General features: G+C 42.8%; 1 protein-coding gene across 5 annotated transcripts in view; it reads left to right on the top strand.

Moving 5' to 3' along the window:
- NPAS3 (neuronal PAS domain protein 3) overlaps positions 1 to 21,707 on the top strand; it is an 845,279-nt gene that overhangs the window by 801,130 nt on the left and 22,442 nt on the right. For all 5 annotated transcript variants that reach the window (XM_059181882.1, XM_059181877.1, XM_059181880.1 and 2 more), the window contains 2 exons: positions 15,304 to 15,497; positions 19,841 to 19,947. In XM_059181882.1, coding sequence (XP_059037865.1) covers positions 15,304 to 15,497; positions 19,841 to 19,947 — 301 coding nt within the window. The remainder of the gene's footprint in view (positions 1 to 15,303; positions 15,498 to 19,840; positions 19,948 to 21,707) is intronic.

Raw genomic sequence — 21,707 nt, forward strand, 5'->3', positions numbered from 1 at the left:
GTTTTTCGTTTTTCTTACTCAGCAGAAAAAGCCCATTCAAACAAAAGGAAGAAACTGACATATTTTGGATTGACAGATGTCAAGGGACACTACCACCTAATTTCCTTATTGATTAATTTGAAGGTAATTTTCTGGTAACCCAGGCTTCCAAAAATGTATTTTTAAGTGGCATGTTGGTAAAAGAAAATTAATTTCTCTGCGTTAAACTTGCCAGCTTTTGAATTAATTGCATGAGCCTAACAATCAATTAATAAATGTTAAGCAAACAAGGGAAAATCGGTCAATTAAAAATGACAAAATTGATTCTGAGGGTAGATAAACCAAAAGACTGTCAAAATGCTCACTTCAAAGTTTGGAGACCCTGCCTCTCTGTACAGTCTACCTCCTACTTTCTACACAGCATTCAAATTGCTGAAGCTTTATTATAATTTCTTATAAATAAATTACCACCTAAGTCTTCTTTGCTGCCTTAGAGGGATTAAGGAAATCAAACATAAACAGCAGTCCTCCACTAGCTACCAGGAGAAGGTCATTGCTTTGAGAAAGCGTGCCACCCACAGTACTCTGGAGAGGTGGTTTTGAAAGGGAAGCCTGTGCAAAGTGGGCCAACGTTCTCTCAGTGTTTGCCAATGCTCCATCAGAAAGAAGTTCTAGAGACTGCCTTTCTCTCTCCTGGTCATAAACTCAGTCAAAGATGTCTTCTGGAGAGCGGGAAACCGTGGAGTGGCATACTCAGGGAGAGCGCGCACCTTCTTAGAACATTCAGACTAAAGCTTCTCAAACAGCACTCTCTGGACTCTCGCATTTGGGGCTGAACATGGGCTAGGAGGCGTAGATGTATTCTTCTGGCCTGGATTTTGAAATTGGTTCCCCACACTTGAAAAGGTAGACACCTCGCAAATGAAGTCTAAAGAGAGCATATGAAGGATAGAATTTGTCTCCTAAAAATACCTGCATAGGCTTTGTAACTATGGCAGGTTACTGCTTGTGTTTACCTGGCCCGCCGTGCTTGCCTTTGGTCCCACTCAGGGTGGGTTTTATCAGAAAATTAGCCCACTGTCCTCTCCTACGTGGGCTAAAAAAATCAGGGATGAGAGCACACACATCACTAATTTCTCCATTTTGCCAAGGGCACTTTTCATAACAGATATGTGTAAAACGTCTAGAGCTATTTATATTTTAGTAAATAGAAGATCTCCAAATATAGTGTGAAAAAAAAAAAAAGACACTGATGAAGTGTGCTTAAACTTCTACATCCTACTAAATCTTCCCTTGAATGTTGACAATCTCTCAGTCTTAATGTAACCAAAATCAAAACCCATCCCCTTCACACCAGACCTTTCCATCTTTGTACATAGTATCCTCCTCCATCCTGAGACTTTGGCCAAAGGTCAAGAGTGTCCTTTGAGACCATTCTTTACCTCTGACCCCACACTGAACACATTAGCAAATTCTGGCATCTCAGCCTTCGAAGTGTTTCCACAACCCAACCACTTCCCACCATTCCTTCTTGGGCTACCATCACCTTCCCAACCTGGACCTCTGCAGAGGCCTCCTCCTTGGCCTTCCTGCTGCTGCTCGGGACCCTAGGCAGCCATCTGCAACAGCCAGAAACATTCATCAGATTTCAGCTCTCCTGCTTCATCTGTCCTTTTCATCACTGTATCCCAGAGCCTAGAACAGTGCCTGGCAACATAGGAACCTCAGTGATCCTTGCTGAATGAATGAAATCCTGTAGTTTGGGTGAGGTATACAAAATGCTGCAGTGGCATTTGGATGTGTGGGAAGCATCATCTGACAAATAGAAACCGGCAAAGAGGGGGAGAGCTGTCCCTGAACCTCAGTCTTCCGCCCATCTGCCATTTCACGGCTCTCCCTATTCCTCCCTTCCAAACTCTTCTGGAAAAGGAAATACAGCAGGAGTGGGCTAAGTTGGCCCATACTGCCTAAAGCCTCTCTTTTGGGGTCTTTGTCTGCCTAAACCAAAGTAGGAATAAGAAAGTCAAGTGCCGATCCTAGTTCTTTTAAACAGTCACATACATACTTGGCAGTCATGATAGCACAAGTCACTCCAATAATCAAAAGAATCATTACTTGTTTTGCTAAAATCCCAAGGAAATCGCACAAGATGTGATATTTCAGCACTAATGAGGTTGTGCCTGAAGAAGTGTGATTTTAATTGTGATAGATTTAGAGAATCCATTGCAACACTGCGGGAGAACAGCGTGCTCTTTCCAGTTCCAGGGAAAGGGCATTAATATCCCATGTTTTTGTTTTATTTAGTCTTCGCTGGCTGTGTGGAGAATCACCTAAGGTCATGCTAGCGCTACTAGGGGCTACATCAAATAAAACCCTATAAAGAAACTTTATTTTCTCCTCCCACACCACGAACAGACACTGTACAACAGAGGAACATTTGTCTTGAGTTGCCTTACAAGCTACCAGATTGATTTGCTTTGCCACCGACAGTTCTGATCCCAACAACCTTTCCACCACCTTCCACCCTCCGAAGGTGGAAAGTCACTGCTTTAGTACAGTGGCTCCCTCAGCCTTTACACCAGCAGATGGAGGAAAGGCATTCCTGCAGAATTCTCTGTCATTCTCAAGACCGAGCTGGGCTGGGTGTGAAAAGCTCCCGGTGGAAGTGTGCATATGAGCAGTGTTGCTGATTACTTCATTAGAACCCTGTGCGCTTCAAGAGCCATATGCTTTCAAGTTTCTTTAAATGGTATTAGGGAAAAATATCCTCAAGGCATTATTTTTAAAGGGGACTTCAAACGTTCCCTGAGAAATAAAAAAAAAAAAAAAAAGGATAGCACGTTTGAACTCTAGGGGGTTGCAGGAGAAATCTTACTTAGCAAGACTGAAAATGGAGCCCTCTGTTCAGTTTCAGGGGCAAGTAAGGGTTGGTCACAAGCAGAAATAAATTTGAGACATGGATGGAGGAAGATGCAGACAATCTCCAAATCCTTGAACCCTTATAATAAAAGAGCAGAGAAGAAGAGGACTTGAAAATGGAAATTAAAAAAAAAAAAAAAAGAAAGAAAGAAAAGAAAAGAAAAAGAAAGTTTTTGTTCTCAGATCTGGTGGAATAAAGAGAATTGAATGATTCCCCCCCATACCTTACAGAGTGCAAAAGGCTGCGGGTTCTTCCTGTTTCTTCCACAGAGCAAACACTTCTAAACAATCCCCCCTTCCTGTGTTACATGTATTCAAAGACCTGGGAAGCAAGGCTAGAGGTAGGGTTTACACTACTCATTTCAAGTCTCCCTGCAAAGGGTCTGCTCCAGAGGTCAAATCAAAGAGATGCTTCTAGTTTAAACCCTCCTTTTCTAAATAGATCCCAACCTGATCTCATTTAATGCATTGATATCTGGTTTCTCAGGCATTATGGTTGCGGTATTACATATCAAAAGGACTCTTGAGAAATTCCCTCGAATTGATAATTCTAATTTCTTATGTATAACTACTCTATATTCACTCAGAGGACGGCTGCATTGTATGCTAAACCATGAATCGTGGAAATTGGTCCCTTTGTACGTAGGTTTGTATTAAATCGAGATGCTCTCTTTTTTTCCCCCTGTTTGTTCCCACACTTGAGTTCCTGGTGTCAGTTTGTATTTGCCTTCTTGAGCATATTAAAGTTTTTCTAGTGCTTGTGATGTTCTTGCCAAGAGCACACTTGCAGCAATCTGCACTAGAACAGTCTTTGTGCCAATTACTTCAAAAAGTATTCTTTAAAATAAAAAGAGGGAGGGGGAATTTTTTTTTTTTTTTAAGGGAACTTTCAGGTTATAGTGTGATGGTTTCAATTTTAATTCTTGAGTCAGTCTTCCTGAAATGATGGCTTAGAGGCTCTGAAATGTGCATCTTTGGTTTGTTTTCTCTCTCACTCTCTCTCTCTCCCTCTTTTTTAAAAAAGCTTTTCCACAAAATGGAAGTCCCGATAAAGACAGAGGAATAGCAGGGGAGTCGGGAGTGTGGAGGAAACTGCTGTGGTTGCTCACACCACACCCTCATCTACTTAAACAGCTTCGGGAAGGAAACTGCTAGAAGCTTGTTAAAGAGTTTCCAAATGTGTGTCTGCAAATGACTCTCTCTAATCATGGCTGAATAAACCAAACGCAGCAAATGAGCTGGTGACAGGCGCCAAAGTCACATGAGTGTTTTGAATCGCATATGCTGAGTGGATAATAACCCATGTCAGGGCCATGGGGTCTTCTGAAGGTTAAAATCCTAAATTTGATCGAGTCCTTTCTATAGAGAGATATAAACACATTTGGGAAAACAGGAGGGAGTAGTGCCCCCCGAAAGGCACAATCAGTTAGCAGAGAAGGTGTTGGGCAAGAGAAGAGGGGACCTCGCTTTTCTGTCTCTACCTGCCACTAACTGGCTTTGTGTCCTCGGGCAAGACGGTCACAGCACTGGCATCCGCCTCCACACATGAGACACCGGAGGGTTGCTTGGGGCCATCGGCAAGGCCTCCCCACCTGCAGCATGTAGTCTTTCTGGGATGTTGAACACAGAGAGGTTTGGGCACAGGTAGAGATCTATTCTCTACATAAAGAGAGATGTTTTGAGAGGCGTGTCATTACCAGAATTTACTCTCACAAAGGAGGAAATTGAGGAGTCATTAAGGCAGCCTTCAAAATATTAGCTGTAGAATTTAGAGGGCAGGCGTCCCAAAGAATAGAAACCAAGATAGCAGAAACACACCATTATGGAAGTTTCGAGCTTTGAGGATGGATCGAGGCTGGGTATTTAAAGATGTTGGATTCAACAGACACAACGCTAAGGAAGGGTCTCTGCAGCCATGTAGGAAGGCTGCATCACTTTCCCCGTGAGGACACGGATGTAGAGAAGGGAGGTCCGAGTGTTCAGACGCAGAGCGACATGTTGCCTGAGTCTAACAGGAAAACTGAGGAATCTTGGCTTCAGTCACTGTAGTTTCTCACATACACTGTGGTTTCTCAAGTGCCCAGCTTAAGGGAATGTTCTTTGTTCTTGCATTACTTTGAGTCCCACATACCTACGGTAGCCTCCGGGGAAGTGATCATTTCTCGGTTTGATCTTTCAGGAGTTTTATGTCTGAATTTGGATAATATTGGGGTTTTCATTTTCTTCAAAAATATTTATGACTTATGCATTTTGCTTTAAAATCTTTTAATTATCAGAGATGCCTCGGTGGATGAATCAGCTAAGCATCAGCCTTCAGCTCAGGTCATGATCTCAGGGTCCTGGGATCGAGCCCTGCATTGGGCTCCCTGCTCAGCGGGGAGTCTGCTTCTCTCTCTCCCTCTGCCCCTACCTGTTTGTGCTCTGTCTCTCTCACTCTTGCTCACTTGCGCTCTCTCTCCCTCAAATAAATAAAATCTTAAAACAATTAAAAAATAAAAATAAAATTATTTAATTATCAGAAATACAATCATTAACACCTGTGTGCTTCCCCCTTAAGGAAATGGTTGCTGCAAAAATATATCAGCTCTTAAGACTGCAGACTTGCCCTTCCACAAAAGCCAACCCACCCATCTATTCAGATAAGGGTGGTTCTGCCTCCCCAGAAACCCAGCAAGAGATGGGCAGCTGACTCCTACATATAAGAGCTATTTTTTCTAAAGGTTTTCCTTTATTATCAAAAACACAGTCATTTCTTCTTTCTATAGAACTTCTGATTGGGTGGAGGGCATAGAAAAAGTCTGGCTTAACATTTTCTCAGGATGGCAAAGAACTCTCTGGAACTGCTGTGTTCATGCAGAGAAGCACTCGGTCGATGGTGCACAGCTGTTTTTGGACATTGGTTGCAATTTCGAGTGTCTATGTATAAATTCTGCTAGCAGACTCAAGAGGAACAAAGGCTAAGGAGACTAACTTAGAACAAGACTAGTTGTTTGACTCAAGAAATTTAAGTAAAATGCACATTCAACACAAGTGTTAAGCAAAGATCATAAATAGAAAACATTTCATTTATATCTTTCCCAATAAAAGTTCATGGGTTCTAAAGAAACTACATGATGTGATATGGTATTGGGGCAGGAATGGGGGTGGTAGATAGGAGTAAGGGAGCCAGTTTCTATTCCTTATTAGTCACAGGGCTGGTTCTGAGTCCTTTTTTTTTTTTTTTTTTTTAATGCTGTTGGAAAATAGAATTGTAGTCTCTTAAACTGAGAACTGCCACTTCACCTTCAACAAAGTGGCACTAAGCCACAAGGGTCCTCTCCAGTCCACGAGGGCTGATACCCCCTCTTCCATCTCAAGTGATAGAGGAATAAAAAAGTTGCCCTCTACAGAGGTACGATGGTCCTCTGTCCTTCTCTAGGAGACTTTAATAAAGTAACTGAATCAAACAAAATTTGATCAGATGTGTATGGTTCAGCCTTCTTGCTTTGCCCCTTAACAATTTATCGAGGTGTTTCTACCCATGGTCCTGTTTTATTAAATGATATTTGAAGTGTTCCACTCTCGGAGAAAATGTGGTTTATGTCTTTGGCATACATTTACATAATCTTGTTAAGGAAATCTCTCCAGCTTCAACTATCCCAATAAAAAATCTTATCTCTGGTAGAAGAAAGACTGTTTTCTCCAAAGGGAGCAAGAAAAAGATATGGAGTCCAGACACATTTTGAGAAACTAAGGCCATAATTATAGTTATATTTTTATGTTATGTATTGGAAGTTTGTTAAAAGAGATGGATGAGAAGTAATTGTTATGTGTGGAGGATACAGTCACATAAGAAAAGAACGCTGTAGCTAATGTTTTTTAAATGTGGGTTTTAAAAATAATTTTTTATTTGTTGCCTTGGAAAATATTTCTATATTAAAAAAAAAAACCCACTGAGTGTGATGATAAATCACCAGCAATCTCTCAGCTGCCCACCAGAGCCATCAAATTAAGGGTTAACTTCTCAGGATGCTCTGAATTAATCAGGAGCTAAGCCAGGGGCAGACTGGGCGAGGGGGAGGGGATTGGCAGAGCTCGACCTCCCCCAAGAGGCTTTGCGGCACAGCAGTGCAGCCCACTGCAGCGTGGCCACTGAGAGAACGCAGACCTTTACACAAATAAAGGAGCCTTGACAGGGCTCCCAGGGCTGCTCCCTCGGGCATCCCGCGCACAGAAGGTACATCCTGATCCCGCAAGAGCCCAGGGTTCCTGCTTATCGTGCACTGGTCCTTCGTTTTCAAAGGACCGAGATAAGGGGTTGTGTTCTACAGAGTGGGGTCTTTTTTTACAGTGCAGATTTAACCGTAAATAGATGTTCGTCTTTCTTCGCTCACTTAGGAGGCAGTCTATGATCAGCCTCTAGGTCATCATCATTAAGATCTCTGGATTGGTCCTGCTCTTTATCTAAAGAAGACGCTGCAGGTGGATGGCCCAGTGCTTGGTGAATGCAGATCCCCAGGCCCCTCCCTAGATTTAAAGAACCCATAGTTTGGGGGCGGGGCCTGGGAATCCACCTGATTAATAAACTCCTGGGGTAATTCTCGTGCAGATTCAAATTGAAGCACCACTAACCTTAGAGGGGCTTTTGTTTTTGTTTTTGTTTTTGTTTTTAACATGAATCCCTGATACCAGCATGAGGTGTTTGAGGCTTTCTAATTTAAAGGACAAAGTCTAATTTCCCTCATGGACCAGACCCATTTAATTGTTTGTGTTACTTGTGTAAATTGACTTTATCTGTAACTGGAGGAATGCTTATCCTCACGCTTGTGAGTATGAGTCTTTCCCTTCAGGACCTTAGACTGTCCACTAGAGTAAAGAAATGAACCCCAGCTTCCTCCCTTCCTCCGCTTTCCATGATCAGAATTGCCCTAACCTTTTCCAGCCTGTCCACTTCCTGAACTCACCTTCACAGAGTCTTTCTAGGAGTCCAAGCAAGCCTCTGATGGGCTATGCTCCAGTTACATCCTTCCCCCGACTCACCGCATCACCATTCAAATCAAATGGAGTCCCTGAGAATTAACATCTGCTAACTACAGCCCCTTTACCCAAGGACTGTCTCCTGCCAGGGTTCCTCTTTCTTAACTTTGGCCAGGATGCTTCCCGGGTACCCAGTCTCCCCTCTTCTCTTCTCTGCCCTTAAATGGAGCCCATGTGAGACCCTCCCTAAGTTGTTGCTAGTCCTCTAGCCAAGTTGTTGCTGAATCTGGTGCCCAGTATTGAAGATCCCTGATCTTAGAGGAATTCTTGGGAAAAAAACTCCCAGAAACCCTCCCACCACCTCAGCTGATGGCCATCTCGTTGATGATGATGTTCCAACACCACCCCTCCTGCTATATCCCCCTTGGGTCCCTGAAAAAGTCTGCATGTTCACCCACTCCCTGCCACCACCTTATTTCCCCCTGAATCTCACCCCCCCCCCCCGCAAAATCTCACCTCTGCCTTGAGAAGTTATACCTTTTCCCTCTTCTGCCTTTTCTTATCCCTGGTTGCTCCAGTCCCATTGTGAATTACGACAAAGCCTATTAGAGTAGAATCGGTTTCTAGAAATATAATCAGGGATCCTGGAAAAGGAACAGAAATGGCCTTCTGCGGTTCTGCGCTCACAGGGTCCAACGGCCCCTCCTTCAGTTATGAGCCCTTTTCTGGGCTAAGCTTTTTTCTTGCTGTTTTGTGTTTTGTTTTGTTTTTCTGGAGGACTTGTGCAAAGACCAAGGTGGCAGGAGTCAGACAGACAGGGACAGAGAGACCTGTTAGAGCTGATTCTCCAACCCATGGATATGGTCTAAATCTGGGAAACCCACTCCCTAAAAACTTGGAGGAAGTCATTTATATGAGGCTGATATCCTCACACGGATTTAGATTAAGTTGTTATGCTGTAGGCTAGATGTTTAGGTTCAGACGACCTAGCTAAGCCCTTATCTTTCAGCGGGTCGGGGGCCACCTCAAAGCCCCCATCACTTAAAAATAATTAGCTGGCTTTCCCACCTTAGCTAGTGATTTATGATCTGTATGCTAAACCAGACTTCTACAGGGGAATAAAAGAGAAAAGACCAGAGTGCCAGAAGGAAGCTTAATTTTTAAGGTAAATTTGGATTCCCTTAAAGGATGAGTGAAAAATCTCTGAAGATGCTCTAAACCCAGGGAATCCATAGTTTTCTCATGCCTGCAGCTCTTTTTGTTCCTATTTGCCTAGGCCTGTTCTGTGCTCTACATTATATGTGGAAAATAATGCACATAATACTTAGCATTTCCTTTTGATAAAGCAAACGTTTTATATTACTAGTACTGAAATTTATTCCTAAAAGAACGGAGAATAGCTTCCAGATGTATTTCTGTGTTACGGGCTTTCTTTCCTTAAGTATTGACAGAGGGCAGGTTTTATCAAGGTCTTTGTGATGGGCTTGTTTATAATGAGAAGATATTAGTGGAGCACATCTAAGTGTTTATCACTAACAGATGACTGAAAAGAGCATATGGCAGGGAAAGAAATATATATTTGTCCAAGAAACGTGGCTTGTTAACACTCCCACACTCATCCTAAACTCTGCAAACTTGTACTTGTACCGTGCACATCTGCGGGGGGTATCAGAAGAAAGAGAAAAGTCAGACCATGATTCCTTCAATATGGGACTGTCAGATAATGCTAATTTGGGACATTCTTATCAAAGTGGGTAGGATTGCAACTCAGAAACCCTGTGCATTCTGCTTTACTGTGGCTGGCATCCGGGCAGTGCTGTGTAAGGGGTTTGGAAAAATACACGCTTTAGCATTTTTGTAGAGAGCTCTTTATGATAAAACAAGAACAATGAAAGGAAGCGAGAGGATTGAGCTCTTATAGAAAATTGAGCTCGGGGGCGAAGAATCTCTTAGTTCAGAAATCTCTTTTGAAGGATGTCTGTAGATTAGATTTAAGACCAGACTAAGATGAATCTTTAAAACACAGAGGCAGTTTTTACCTGGTATTGGCCAAAACCAAAGCATTGTTTCAGCTCAGAAATGACCCATAACACCCTATTGATTCATTCTTAAACTCTGCATTTATTAACTTGCAGCTGGACTCTGAAACTCCTGCCCCCACAATGGAGTTGTAAGCACAGTGGGGGAGTGGGGAAGGATTGTGCTATAGCACAGTAAAGGCCACTCAATGGAGCAATAGGTCATAGAATGCTCTAGAACTTAGCACGCACCCTAGGTATCATCCCATGATCCTTATCTTCCATTTTTTATCTGAGGAATGTTACCTTGGCCAAACTAGATGACTTGCCAAAATGACCAGACCAAAACTCAAATAAAATGTTCCATTTTTTCAATTCAGTGTTCTTTCTATCGCACAATACTCCTTCCATTTTGCAATAACTATGTTATTTTATAGGTTCATATTTCTTGACGTAATATGAGTATTTAGTCTCATACATTTGTATTTAAAATCATTGCCCATTCATATTTAACTTTACAAGGAAGCCATCCCATTCTTTAAGGTATTACCACTGGGACTGGTAATGATACGGCAAGCTTGGCAATTATGTCAGACTGGAATTGTGGGTGGAGAAAAGGGGGTATTTAGATGTTTCAGAATTTTTTTTTTTACAAAAGTCATCATGATAGAGCAAAAAAACCTCAATTTAGAGAAAAAGAGAAGTTGCCTTAGGTTTCAAATACTCAAAGCAAGGGTTGGGAAGGGATGCTTTGGCTCTTCTCTCTATATTTTCTCCATTGGTAATTGCATGACCTCTTTGGTTTTAACTATCATGGCAGGCAGGGGAGAAAGGGAGGGGGGCACTTTCCAAAATTATTCTTTCAACTATCATCTCTTATGTGTCCGTTCCCTTTTTCCAGCTCTCCCTAAGAGTCCTTGCCCAGGACCTCTCTAAATGTCCAGGACATTTAGATACAAAATGTCCACTGGGAAATCTATGTGGTCCCTCTGTCAGCAACTCTTCCGTTCAGTCTATCGTCATCATCATCATCCTACAAAATAGACACAAAATCATGGTGCTTCTCCCAAGGACCCATTATTGCTAATTTCTACTGCTTCTACCTTCCATTTTGGCCCATCTCTGTCTCTTCTCCTGCTCAAACCAACTGAAGTGTTCCTGGAGCCCTGGGCATTCCTAAGAGATTCCCTTTTATATTATTTGTTCTAGACCTTTTCCCTATCTGGGAACCCCTTCTACCATTCTATAATCCAATCTATGTCAGCAGTTTTTTTCCTAATGCCAGTTTCACATAGCCTTCCTGACCCATTCTGTCAAAAGTACTCCCTACCTATCCTGAACTTTCCATGATCTTACTCTTTATCTTTCTTATGGTGCCCTTAGGGCTTAATTGAAATTATATTTGTGAGTTTACAGTATATATCAGGCATGTATGTAGGCACTTTATATACATTTTAACTTAATCCTTTCAGCAGCCCTCTAAGACCTAGAAAGACCCCTACCTAGAAATCCATATTTTACTGGTCTTGGGTATAGCTTGGACATGGGAATTTTTTTTTTTTTTTTAAGTAGGCTCCACACTCAGCATGAAGCCCAATGCAGGGCTTGAACTCATGACTCTGAGATCAAGACTTGAAATGAGATCCAGTCAGTCATTTAACTGACTGAGCCACGTAGGTGCCCCTGGACACGGGACTTTTAAGTACTCCTAGGGTAATTCCAGTATATAGCATGGTTGAGAATCACTGGTTTAACTCCAAATCCATTAGCCAAATATTCTCCAATAGTGGGTATCACTTTTGAAGCGTTAAACAACAAACAAATGCTAGACCCCAGCCCAGTCCTGCCGAAGTAGACTTCTAGGAGACAGCGTCTAGGAATCCATATGCTGATAAAGCTTCACAGTTATTCTGCCACATAACCAGGATGGAGAGCTGCTGTCTTTGTCAGACGCATATCATCTTCCCATAGTCCTAGTTTATAAGTAATTATACATGTCTCTTCCCACTGTGTAATCTGTAAACTCTTTGAGGACAGGTTTACATTCGAGTCACTGTGATCTGCTCCCTTGCACCGAGCAAGGTCCCTTGCACATAGTAAGTTATAGAAACTAAAGTACCAATATTATGTCCTTTGATGAAGAAAACAAAGATACCTTTACATAGTACTTCTTCTATGCTGAGTTTTTAATCTCTACTCTACTGACCTAGAAAGTCACTAAGTCATTTCAGTTCTCTGAGTATAACATTTGCATCTCTGTACAATGCCAGGGCTAGGACTTGAACTCAGCTCTTCTGACAATACTTTGGCCTCTACACCTCAGGCCTTCAAAGCAACTACAAAGTGAACAACTCAACTATCCATGTGTACAGATACCCGCTGTCAGACGTGTTTCTAAAATTTGAACCTAACCTGTCACATGGGGAAAAAAAGGTTTGCATTATGAAATGGATTTGGAAAATACATTAATTTCAACCCAAAAGTAAGTATGGAATAAATAGACATGCTTTTTTTCTCACCTCCCTCACCTCCAGAGGTACCTATAGAGAGACAAACATACCCTTTAACATTTCCTAACTATTTATTTACTCCATTAGGGTTTTTAATTTTTTTCCCTTCATCTTAGTTTGTACTGCTTCTCAAAGACTTTTCAAATAACCTAAACTTCTGGTTATAATTGAAATCTTTTTAAAGATTCATATACAGTTTACTTAAGGTAGTAAATTGATATCTGGTATAAACTTGTGATGTTTCATTCAATATGAATATGCACATAAATATAACAAAATTGAAATGAAACTCAAACAACACCTAGAAACCAGGATTCTAAGCTCTTTTTGCCATTTCTGAGCTAGGTGACTCTGGACAGGGAAGGAACTTTCCAGAAGTCTCTTTTCCACCTGAAAAAGTGAAAGGGAGAAGGACCTAAGATAGACCTTCCTACACTTTCTTCCAGACATGAAAATTTATGATCTCTTAAAATAAGAAGAACTCATTTATTAGGCTTTGGGTCAAGATTAAATTAGTCACCAATCCTGACCCACTAATCAGTTGATATGTGAAGGGGCAAACAAAATTATAATGAAATTTGGACACTTCTTCACAAGGTAGAAAGCATTCACCTCCATTATCTCTTTTCACTTTCATAGCATAACCTGCACAACACTTCTTATTATCCCCATTCCACAGAAAACTGAGAAGCAGATGGCTGAGTGACTTGTCCTGGGTAACAAAATCAGAAAATGACAGCTAAAGACCCCCCACGGAACCCAGCTTTTGACCCCTTTCAGCACTTCCCTCGCTTTCAGCACTTCCGTGACCACAGGCAATGCTGGAGATGGGGACCCGGGTCAATCTGACATGGAGACAGCTCCCCCAGCAGCCTCGGTGCCTTCCCAAAATGTCTTCTAGCCCAGAAGCCCATAAATTGCTTTAGAATAGAATACCAAGTGAAGATTTATTTATCATATCTTTTCTGAATGCATATTTTCTGGAGCATTTATAGATCTGTTTTTCCAAGAAGCTGAGAGTTCCTGATAAAACACGACAGATAATGATAAATGAGCATCTATGTTAGCCTAGCTGGGAGGAGGTCCAGGGACTGTTAACACCCCCCCTGTGAAGTTAATCCCATTTCTTTTAGCCATTTCTTTATTAGTTAATGAGGTCTTACAAAAATGTGTGTCTGTGATGGTGTTTTAGCATCCTTGCCTCTAGGAACATTTTCAAATATTCATCAAGTCGCTCGTCTGACCAAAGCTTAAAGCAAAGGTGCATTAAGTATGAATTCTAGTCAACTTCAAATGTGGGTGGTCACAAAGCTGCTCCTGAAATAGCCCCCTCAGTAATCCTCCTCACTGGTATCTCCAGATCTGCAGCGCTGGGTGCAAATGTGAAGGGGAACCAGGGAATAAAAGGTATTATTTAGGACACCAGGACTCTGAAGGGCAGCCCCATAAGCTTTGATCCTGCCTCTTGACTGACAGCAGTGTGGCTAGCTTTTGGAAAACTGAATAACTTAAGGGAAACAAAAACAAAATGAAAAAGGAATGACCAGTCAAGCCCCTGGGAAGGAGAGCAGAGGCTCCTTGTTAATACTCCTAGAAGGCCAGTTCCCACTTCCCACTTGAGTTCCTTATAGCAAAGAGGGAATCATCAAAAGATGTCTTGGTGCTCAATGGTACATTTTTGGAGAGACAAACCAAAGACAGAAACTTGATTAACAACTAAACCAAGCTCCCTGGTACGGTGAATCACCAGCACTACATGTACAACCTCGTTTTGGCGGGTGCCCCACTCCGTAGCACGATCCTAGGAACACAGCTAGAGTACGCATGCGCACATACGTGCGTGCACATCTCCAACACCCTCCTCCCCCGACCCGTCTACACACACAAGACTTCCATCCTCCCAAAGCACACAATCCTTGATGCTTTTTCACCCTTTCATGATTTTGTTTCCTCAAAACATCACTTAAGAAAATTGACATTATGGCTGGCCTTCTATGTGTAGTTTATAAGCAAAGGGACTTTTTCAAAGGGCATCTGTAAAAATATCATTTCAAATGTGTGAGGAAGATGAAGCCCTTCTGTTTGATTCTGGGTGGCTTGGACTATCTGTAGTATACTTTGTCTAAGAAGCTGAAAATGACAGCCCAGCATTCTCACACCTATCTCTGCACAGGTAACCAAAATCGGGCACCAGAATGGTGCAGGTTTCCTGATCCTACTTTAGAACAAGCTTGAGGAACGAATGATGGACCAAAGTCTTCTGACCTTCAACCCCAGAGGGCAGTGCCATAAATCACAGTAGTACTGGTAGCTCAGTGCTTTCTGACACAGAAGATCCCATTCATGTCATTGCCACTAAGACTTATATTCACTGGAGTCTCTTGGCCTTTTGTATGATCAACACCCACCGCTCCCCTGCCAAGTGAAGGAAAGCTCTGGGCCACACATGTGAAAGGAGATGGCCACTGTAATCCACTCAGTACAGATATGGAGACACACAGACATCATCCATTAACAAGGGCAGATACTGCAAACATTTCCTTTTGCAACTGATTGCTCAACTTTCTGGTCATTTTAACTGGTTATACACTTCATTGCAATGTTTAAAAAAAAAAAAGAAGAAGAAGAAGAAAGAGAAAAGAAAAGTAAAAAAAGAGAGAGAGAGGGAAGGGCAAGAAAAAGTCCTGAAAATAGCAATAGGACAGTAATAATTCTGCTTTGAGTAAAGCTCAGCCTATAATATTATTTCTCTTTTGTCCCTGCCTCAGCGACATTGAGAGCACATTAACAGCCCTTATGATTACGGAAGATACAAACTAATGTTGGTTGTTCCAGATGTAATTTTGCAATTTCTCAAAAGAAATACTGTTCCGTCCCAGATGCAAAGTTGACTGTGTCCTGTCCTTAATGTTCTATTACAGGTGATTCACATAACAGGCCGGCTACGACTGAGGGTGTCCCTATCCCACGGGAGGACCGTTCCCAGCCAAATCATGGGTCTTGTGGTTGTGGCTCATGCCCTGCCTCCCCCTACGATCAATGAAGTCAGAATTGACTGCCATATGTTCGTCACTCGAGTAAATATGGACCTCAATATCATTTACTGTGAAAATAGGTACTTTGTTTTTGTTCTCATTTCCTCTGTTGTATGTTCCACATTGGTGAAGGCTGGTGTTTGTGGCAGTCTGAAGGATTTTACTCTCCCAGTGAGGCTCATTATAAATCCTGATCTTATTTTTAATGGCTGCTTGGACTGACACCAAACATGCTTTTTATTTAAAATTTACATTGCTGTCCTGATTTACGTTAGGGACAACAATGGAATGGATTGGGATACCCAGACATCCATAGGCTATAATTAAGACCCATTTTGGCCGAGAACCCAAGGAGAGAGCAGGGCTAAGACGTTCTTGGCAAAACTATACCATAAAAGGTATCTCCTGCTGCCTCAGTCAGGCGTACATCCTGTCTCCTGTACGGGCCCAGCCTCAGGATGACCAGTGTTCATACAGCCTTCAGCACATTGCCTTAGCTGCTTGCCGGGCAACCCGTTACCACAGACTGGGTGGCTCAAGCAACAGACATTTATTTCTCATAGTTCTGGAGACTGGGAGTTCCAAGATCAAGGTACAAGCTAATTAGTTTCCTAGCAAGAGCCCACTTCCTGGTTGCAGATAGCACTCTTCTTGCTGGATCTTCACACTGGGGAGAGCGAGAGCTCTGGTCCCTTCCTCCTCTTATGAGGACACTAATCCCATCACGGGGGCTCCATTCCCATGACCTCATCTTCACCTAATTACGTCCCAAAGCCCCCCACCCCCATACTATCACACTGAGTGTAAAGGCTTCACTGTATGGGTTTTGTGGTGGGAGGGACACGTACAGGCCACAACACATGGAGGGGGAAAAAACGAGAATTCGAGGCCCCCCAGAGGGAAAAGGATGAAAAATCTGCAAAACTATTAAATAAAATGTTGTAATCCTGAGGAGTTTGCTTTTATAAATTTAATTTTTAAAAGAGAGAGAGAGAGACTCGTCATATAAAGGACTTGACAGTCCTTCCTTAACACCGAGCTTTGATAAAAGGACTTTTTAACCTCTGGTTTAAAAGTTCCCTTTTTCCATTAAGCACAAAGCAAGGGACAAGGAAATGGGACAGTGCCCCCTCAGACCTTTCACCCACAAGTCACCAGCCCATCATCAGACCGATTTGAAGAAGAGAGAATCAGCGGGCACGGGGAGAAGAGGGAAAGAAGCTTCCATGATATCATTCAGTCCGCTGGTGCCACAGGCAGACTCACTGAGGCGGTTTTGAGAGGGTGCTATTGTGGCACAGATTATGGTCACACACGGTCACTGAGCCCTGATAGTGCCCTCAGGGGCAAAATGAAAGAGCGAAATGGTCAAGCAGCTCAGGTAATTGACCTCTGCAGGGCCTAGCCAAGAGGAATACGGCCAGCGTCTGCGTTCGGTATGCTGGGAAGCTCTGAGGATGTTGAGCCCAAGTTGATATGCCTACCATTTCCAGTCAAGATTGGATCCAGAGGAAAGAATCCATCAGGAGAAAGAGACACCCACCAGAGCTATTAACATTCCATGGGGTAGAAGAGACCATGAACCCATCACTCTTATTTAACAAGTAACCCTAAATCTATTTTTTTCAAGTTTGGTTGGCAGTTCTTAAAATTTTTAGAAAACTAACTGTATACTTGGGTTGTGTGTAAGGTATTCTGGAATGGCAAAAGAGTATCAGGAAAGACAGACAAAAGGATTTGCTACGGTGAGCAAGTGATAATAAAGATAGCGTTTGCTAAACACTTAGCTACACGCTCGGCAATGTGCAAACCTCATTATATACATCATCTGCTTTAAGCTTCAGGACAGTTCTGTGATCTAGATGGGTGTTGCCATGGCCTTCGGCACCCTTAAGCAATTTCAGTTTAGAGAGAAAGGGTAAGTGAGACGCCCAAGGTCACAATTTGAACTCAAAATGTGCCAGATTTAAAAACCAGGCAGTTAGCTACGTGTGGGCCTTCCTGCATTCCCCTTCACTTTTTTTCTAGAGAAGTCAGACTAAGTGGTAAGGAAGCCATCAGACTAACCACCATTAAAGAACACAGTTCTAGCCCACAAAGCTGTTTACTCTGATGAAAAAGATAGAATGCTAGAGAGGGAGCACCAAAGCAGGGAGGCACATAGAAAGTCTGATGACCTATGGCTTTGCCTCTTCAAATACGTAGGTTGGGCTCCCTTGATTTACATTTACTACTGTCACTCCCTACAAAAACCAGAGCATCATCTTATTTACCTGCTTCCGGTGATTGTCCTGTCCCCAAACCCTCACTTCATTTTCATTCCTGTGATCACAGATTGATTAATTCTGCTCCATGGACCTGAGTGCCTTCTGGTGCCACTCCAATAATTGAGATCATTTTCTGTGACCCACTTTAAGCTTTTTTTCTTCCCTTTAAAGGAAAAAAACACACACACACACACACACAACTTTTTTCCACAACCCCTTATTAGCCAATATAGTACAGCATTATTTCCCAGCTGAAGAGGATAGAAGTTATTTAAAAAGGACTCGTGTTAAAAGAAATTGCTTGCTTGACCTGAGGAAAAAGCATGCCTCATGTGCCAGGCACTGTGCTATGCTCATTTCATTTCATTCATCAATCCCCTCACCAACCTCCTAAGTTATTTTTACAGATAAGGAAACTGAGGCTCAGAGTACAAGATGCCATCAGGATCTCGCTCCTCATATAGGTCATCAGACTGGTCTGGGGATTTCTATACCAGTATTAAGATGTTTCTGGACACTGAGCTAGTCACGCTTGCCACAGTAACAGGTTCTGTACATAGGAATACGTCAGATTTTTGAAGGATTTCATTCCAATAAAGCATAAACTAAAGAACGTCTTCCCTAAAGTATCACTGGCTTTTTCCCAGGGCCTATTGTTTAACTAAGGAGTTGCTAACTAGAAACACAAGACCTGTCCTGGCCTCTGCAGACCATTCTTCTCTGCATTCCCTAGGAGGGCCACGGACAAAGCCGACATCAGATGCCTTCAGGGGAGCTGGCAAATTTCAGAAACACCAATGAGGGCCTTTTAATGACATCCTTCTTCACTCATTTGCAGAAAGGGGGTGTAAACTGTGCTTGGAAAGCAGCTAATGGTTTTAGGAAAACACCAACTAATCTGCTTTGTACCAGAAAACCATGGCGTTAACAAAACTCTTTATATTGTCCCATTTTCACCTTGGCTTACCAAGAATTCTAGTCTGGCCAAAAATCTTACTTAATATTTAACATTAGATGTCGAGAAATCCACTCCCTGGGTAGTAACTTTTAATTATATTCCCCATTATTCGGGCTCGGTTCGGTTCAGTTTGGTTTAGTTCCCCTGCCTTGAGGGAGGGGTCAAGACTGAGCTCTCTGACCATGGTCTCTCAGGTTTCTGAAACACGTCATTTCTAAAGACTCACTCCTATTTAGAGCGAGTGTGAGCCCTCAACGATAAAAAGCACAGGGATGGTAAAGAGAATAAATTAAACAGAAGATATATTCTATTTTGGACCACCCCAAACCAATCTGTACCTGGACAGGGAGGACGATAATAAGCATGTTGACGTCTTTGTGTAAATCGGGCAGATTCCCCCAACCTGTTTTCCAATTGCCATTCTATTTTTCTGTGCTCCTGCCCGAGGACATTGACGTCTGGACAATCAATGACACAGGCTTACACACACGTACTGCCTCGCACAAGCCTGCAGAGCTGCTACAATGGTTTAAAAGTTTCTGTGTGGAATCCACCACAAAGTACCAGTTAAAAGGGCCAGGAGTGAAAGCCGAGCTCCCAAATGACTAAGACTGAAAAAGATAATACCCCCAGGCATCTGTATGTCTCAGCATTTAAATTATATCCCTTGAATGCCAATTTGGACTTTGTGCCAAGAAGCGGTTGAAGCCCTTTTTTCATGGAAATACCCAATAGAAGACCAATCTGTTTAAATGAAAGGTGTCTCTAATCATTTGGTATCAACATAACATGTTTTTATTTTATTACGTAACCTTGAATTATCTTGGCCTCTAATGAGGATCTTGCATTGTTACTGATTCTCAATAATTTCATGGAATTATGTTGTCCAAATGCGTATTCTGATGCCAAAAAAAAAAAAAAAAAAAAAGGAAAAGAAAAGAAAAACCTGTCTCATGACTTAAACGCAGTTGCTGGATCGAGCACATCTCCTATTTTCAAAAAAGTCCGATACCCGTTGAAGAAATTATCTTCTCTGTCCGGAAAAGGTTTTCCCTCAAAGTGCCACCTCCTGATGGGTACCCCCAGTATAAGGAAAACTGTAAGGGGACTTGTTTCTCAGTCATTGAACAATTTCTGGACTTCCTGCCCGCCCCCCCCTGCCCCCACTGAATCCCAGCCTGTGTTCTTCTCTCTGCAGGATTAGTGATTATATGGATCTAACCCCTGTAGACATCGTAGGGAAGAGATGCTACCACTTCATCCATGCTGAAGACGTCGAAGGCATCAGGCATAGTCACTTGGACCGTAAGTACCCCCTGTGCATGGGAACAGCCTGGCTCGTGTCAAGTCTCTCGGATGCTTGCTTGGTTTCAGGGCGGATTTCTCCCTTCATGTCTCGTGTGTACATTTGAGATGACGGTCAGTGTGCAGTGAGAAAAAGTGAGACGTAAATCACTTCAACTGGTGTTGGAATTAGATTGGAAGTTGGAACTCAGGCCCGCAGAAATTGCTGGATCTTTGGGTCCTTGCCCGAGGTTTTGTGGTCTCTCGTGCTCTCTCTCCCATGAAGTGATGGGGGAAGCTCTGCCTTAAGTGCTTCCTTGACCCTTTCATTTTCTAGAGAGCGAGCTCCACGCTGAAATTTGTGGTCTCTGTTTGAAGATATATGTGGGAGAAGGCAAGTTCAAATAGACCAGAGCCTACAGCGATTCCTACTTGACGGACCGCAAAACTGGGGCAAGGGGGAAGCTGGGGCACAGGGGCGGAGCACATCGGGTGTCCACAGCCGCTCTCAAAGGTGGTGTCTTTTCACTGTATTTCTGGAAAGGGGGTTATTCTGAGGAACACTCCCGAGAGAGAGAGAGAGAAAGACTCATCTCAGCTCTTTAAGTCTGATTCCCAGCTCCTGACCCACAAGCTGACCTCCGAGATGACTTCTTTGGCATTTAAAGACAGAGGGACCAACCGTGCTCTGGCCAGGTCTAAGCCAAAACTCCCACAAAGCATCCCATGCAGCCTTCCCTCACCAGACTCAGTGGGCTATCGCCACTGTGTGTGGAAGGGCTCTGACAATCCCATAAGGCACAAGGCACTGGTCTGCGGAACCTCATAGGAAAAGGCTGCCCTTTTTCCAACCAGAGGTCCTTTTGATAACCGACCAGTAGTCTCTTCCTCCGAAAGATGAGGGTCTGACGAGCTCATCCTCTCAGAAGGTTCTAAACCCAGTTCTGAACTCTGACTTTAAATACATGCAAGGTGCCACCAGTAAGAGTCTATACCTTGACAGTCAAGTTTTCCTCTAGCGACACTAGCCAGGTGGCCTTCATATTTACTTCCTCTCCCTTTTCTTGCCATGGCTGAGGAGAGTGGTCTCAGGTCTTTCCTGCCCTTTGCTCATTTTTAGACTCCCATCTTCAAAAGCATAATGCCAAGACATTCAGTCAGGCAGAGTCTCAAAGCTTGAGCGTCTTGCAGCATTTTTTAACCCTGCATTAGCAACTGACATGGGACCACGTTCAGTGTCAGATTTTGTATGTATCACATCTCTGGGAAAAGCCTGCCTGCGAGGCTGCTCTCCGGCAGGTTCTACTCCCAGCACTGAATGCGTGCCGTGGTATTGCACACCAGGGATTTAGGGAACACACTTGTTGCTAAGAATGAATGGGTGTTGTGCATGGCAGAAGCAGATGGCTCTTCAATTAATTGGGGGAAAAAAATGATGCTGTTTCCTGAAAAGAAACATCAGGTTCTTTGTAGCTGGGAATTTAGAAAAGATGGAGAAAAACTCGAGATCTTTGGAGGAAGCTCCAAGTGTATTTTTGGACCAACATATGCCAGAGATCCAGGCTTTAAAAATGAATATATTGTCTTTGGGACCCTGCCGTGGACCATGTGTGTGGGGAGAGAAGGGTGCTTTTTCATTTTGGAATCTTAATTGAGGTCTAACTTCAGAAACCCAGTGCTGACAAAAAAGAACTATGTCATCCCCAGTTATTATTTGGAAAACGTCATGCTATCTCTCTGGGATTTGATTTACAGCTTGAAGAAACACAATTCCTCAGGAA

The sequence above is a fragment of the Mustela lutreola genome, chromosome 7 (assembly GCF_030435805.1).
Source record: "Mustela lutreola isolate mMusLut2 chromosome 7, mMusLut2.pri, whole genome shotgun sequence".
Classification (NCBI taxonomy): Eukaryota; Metazoa; Chordata; class Mammalia; order Carnivora; family Mustelidae; genus Mustela; species Mustela lutreola.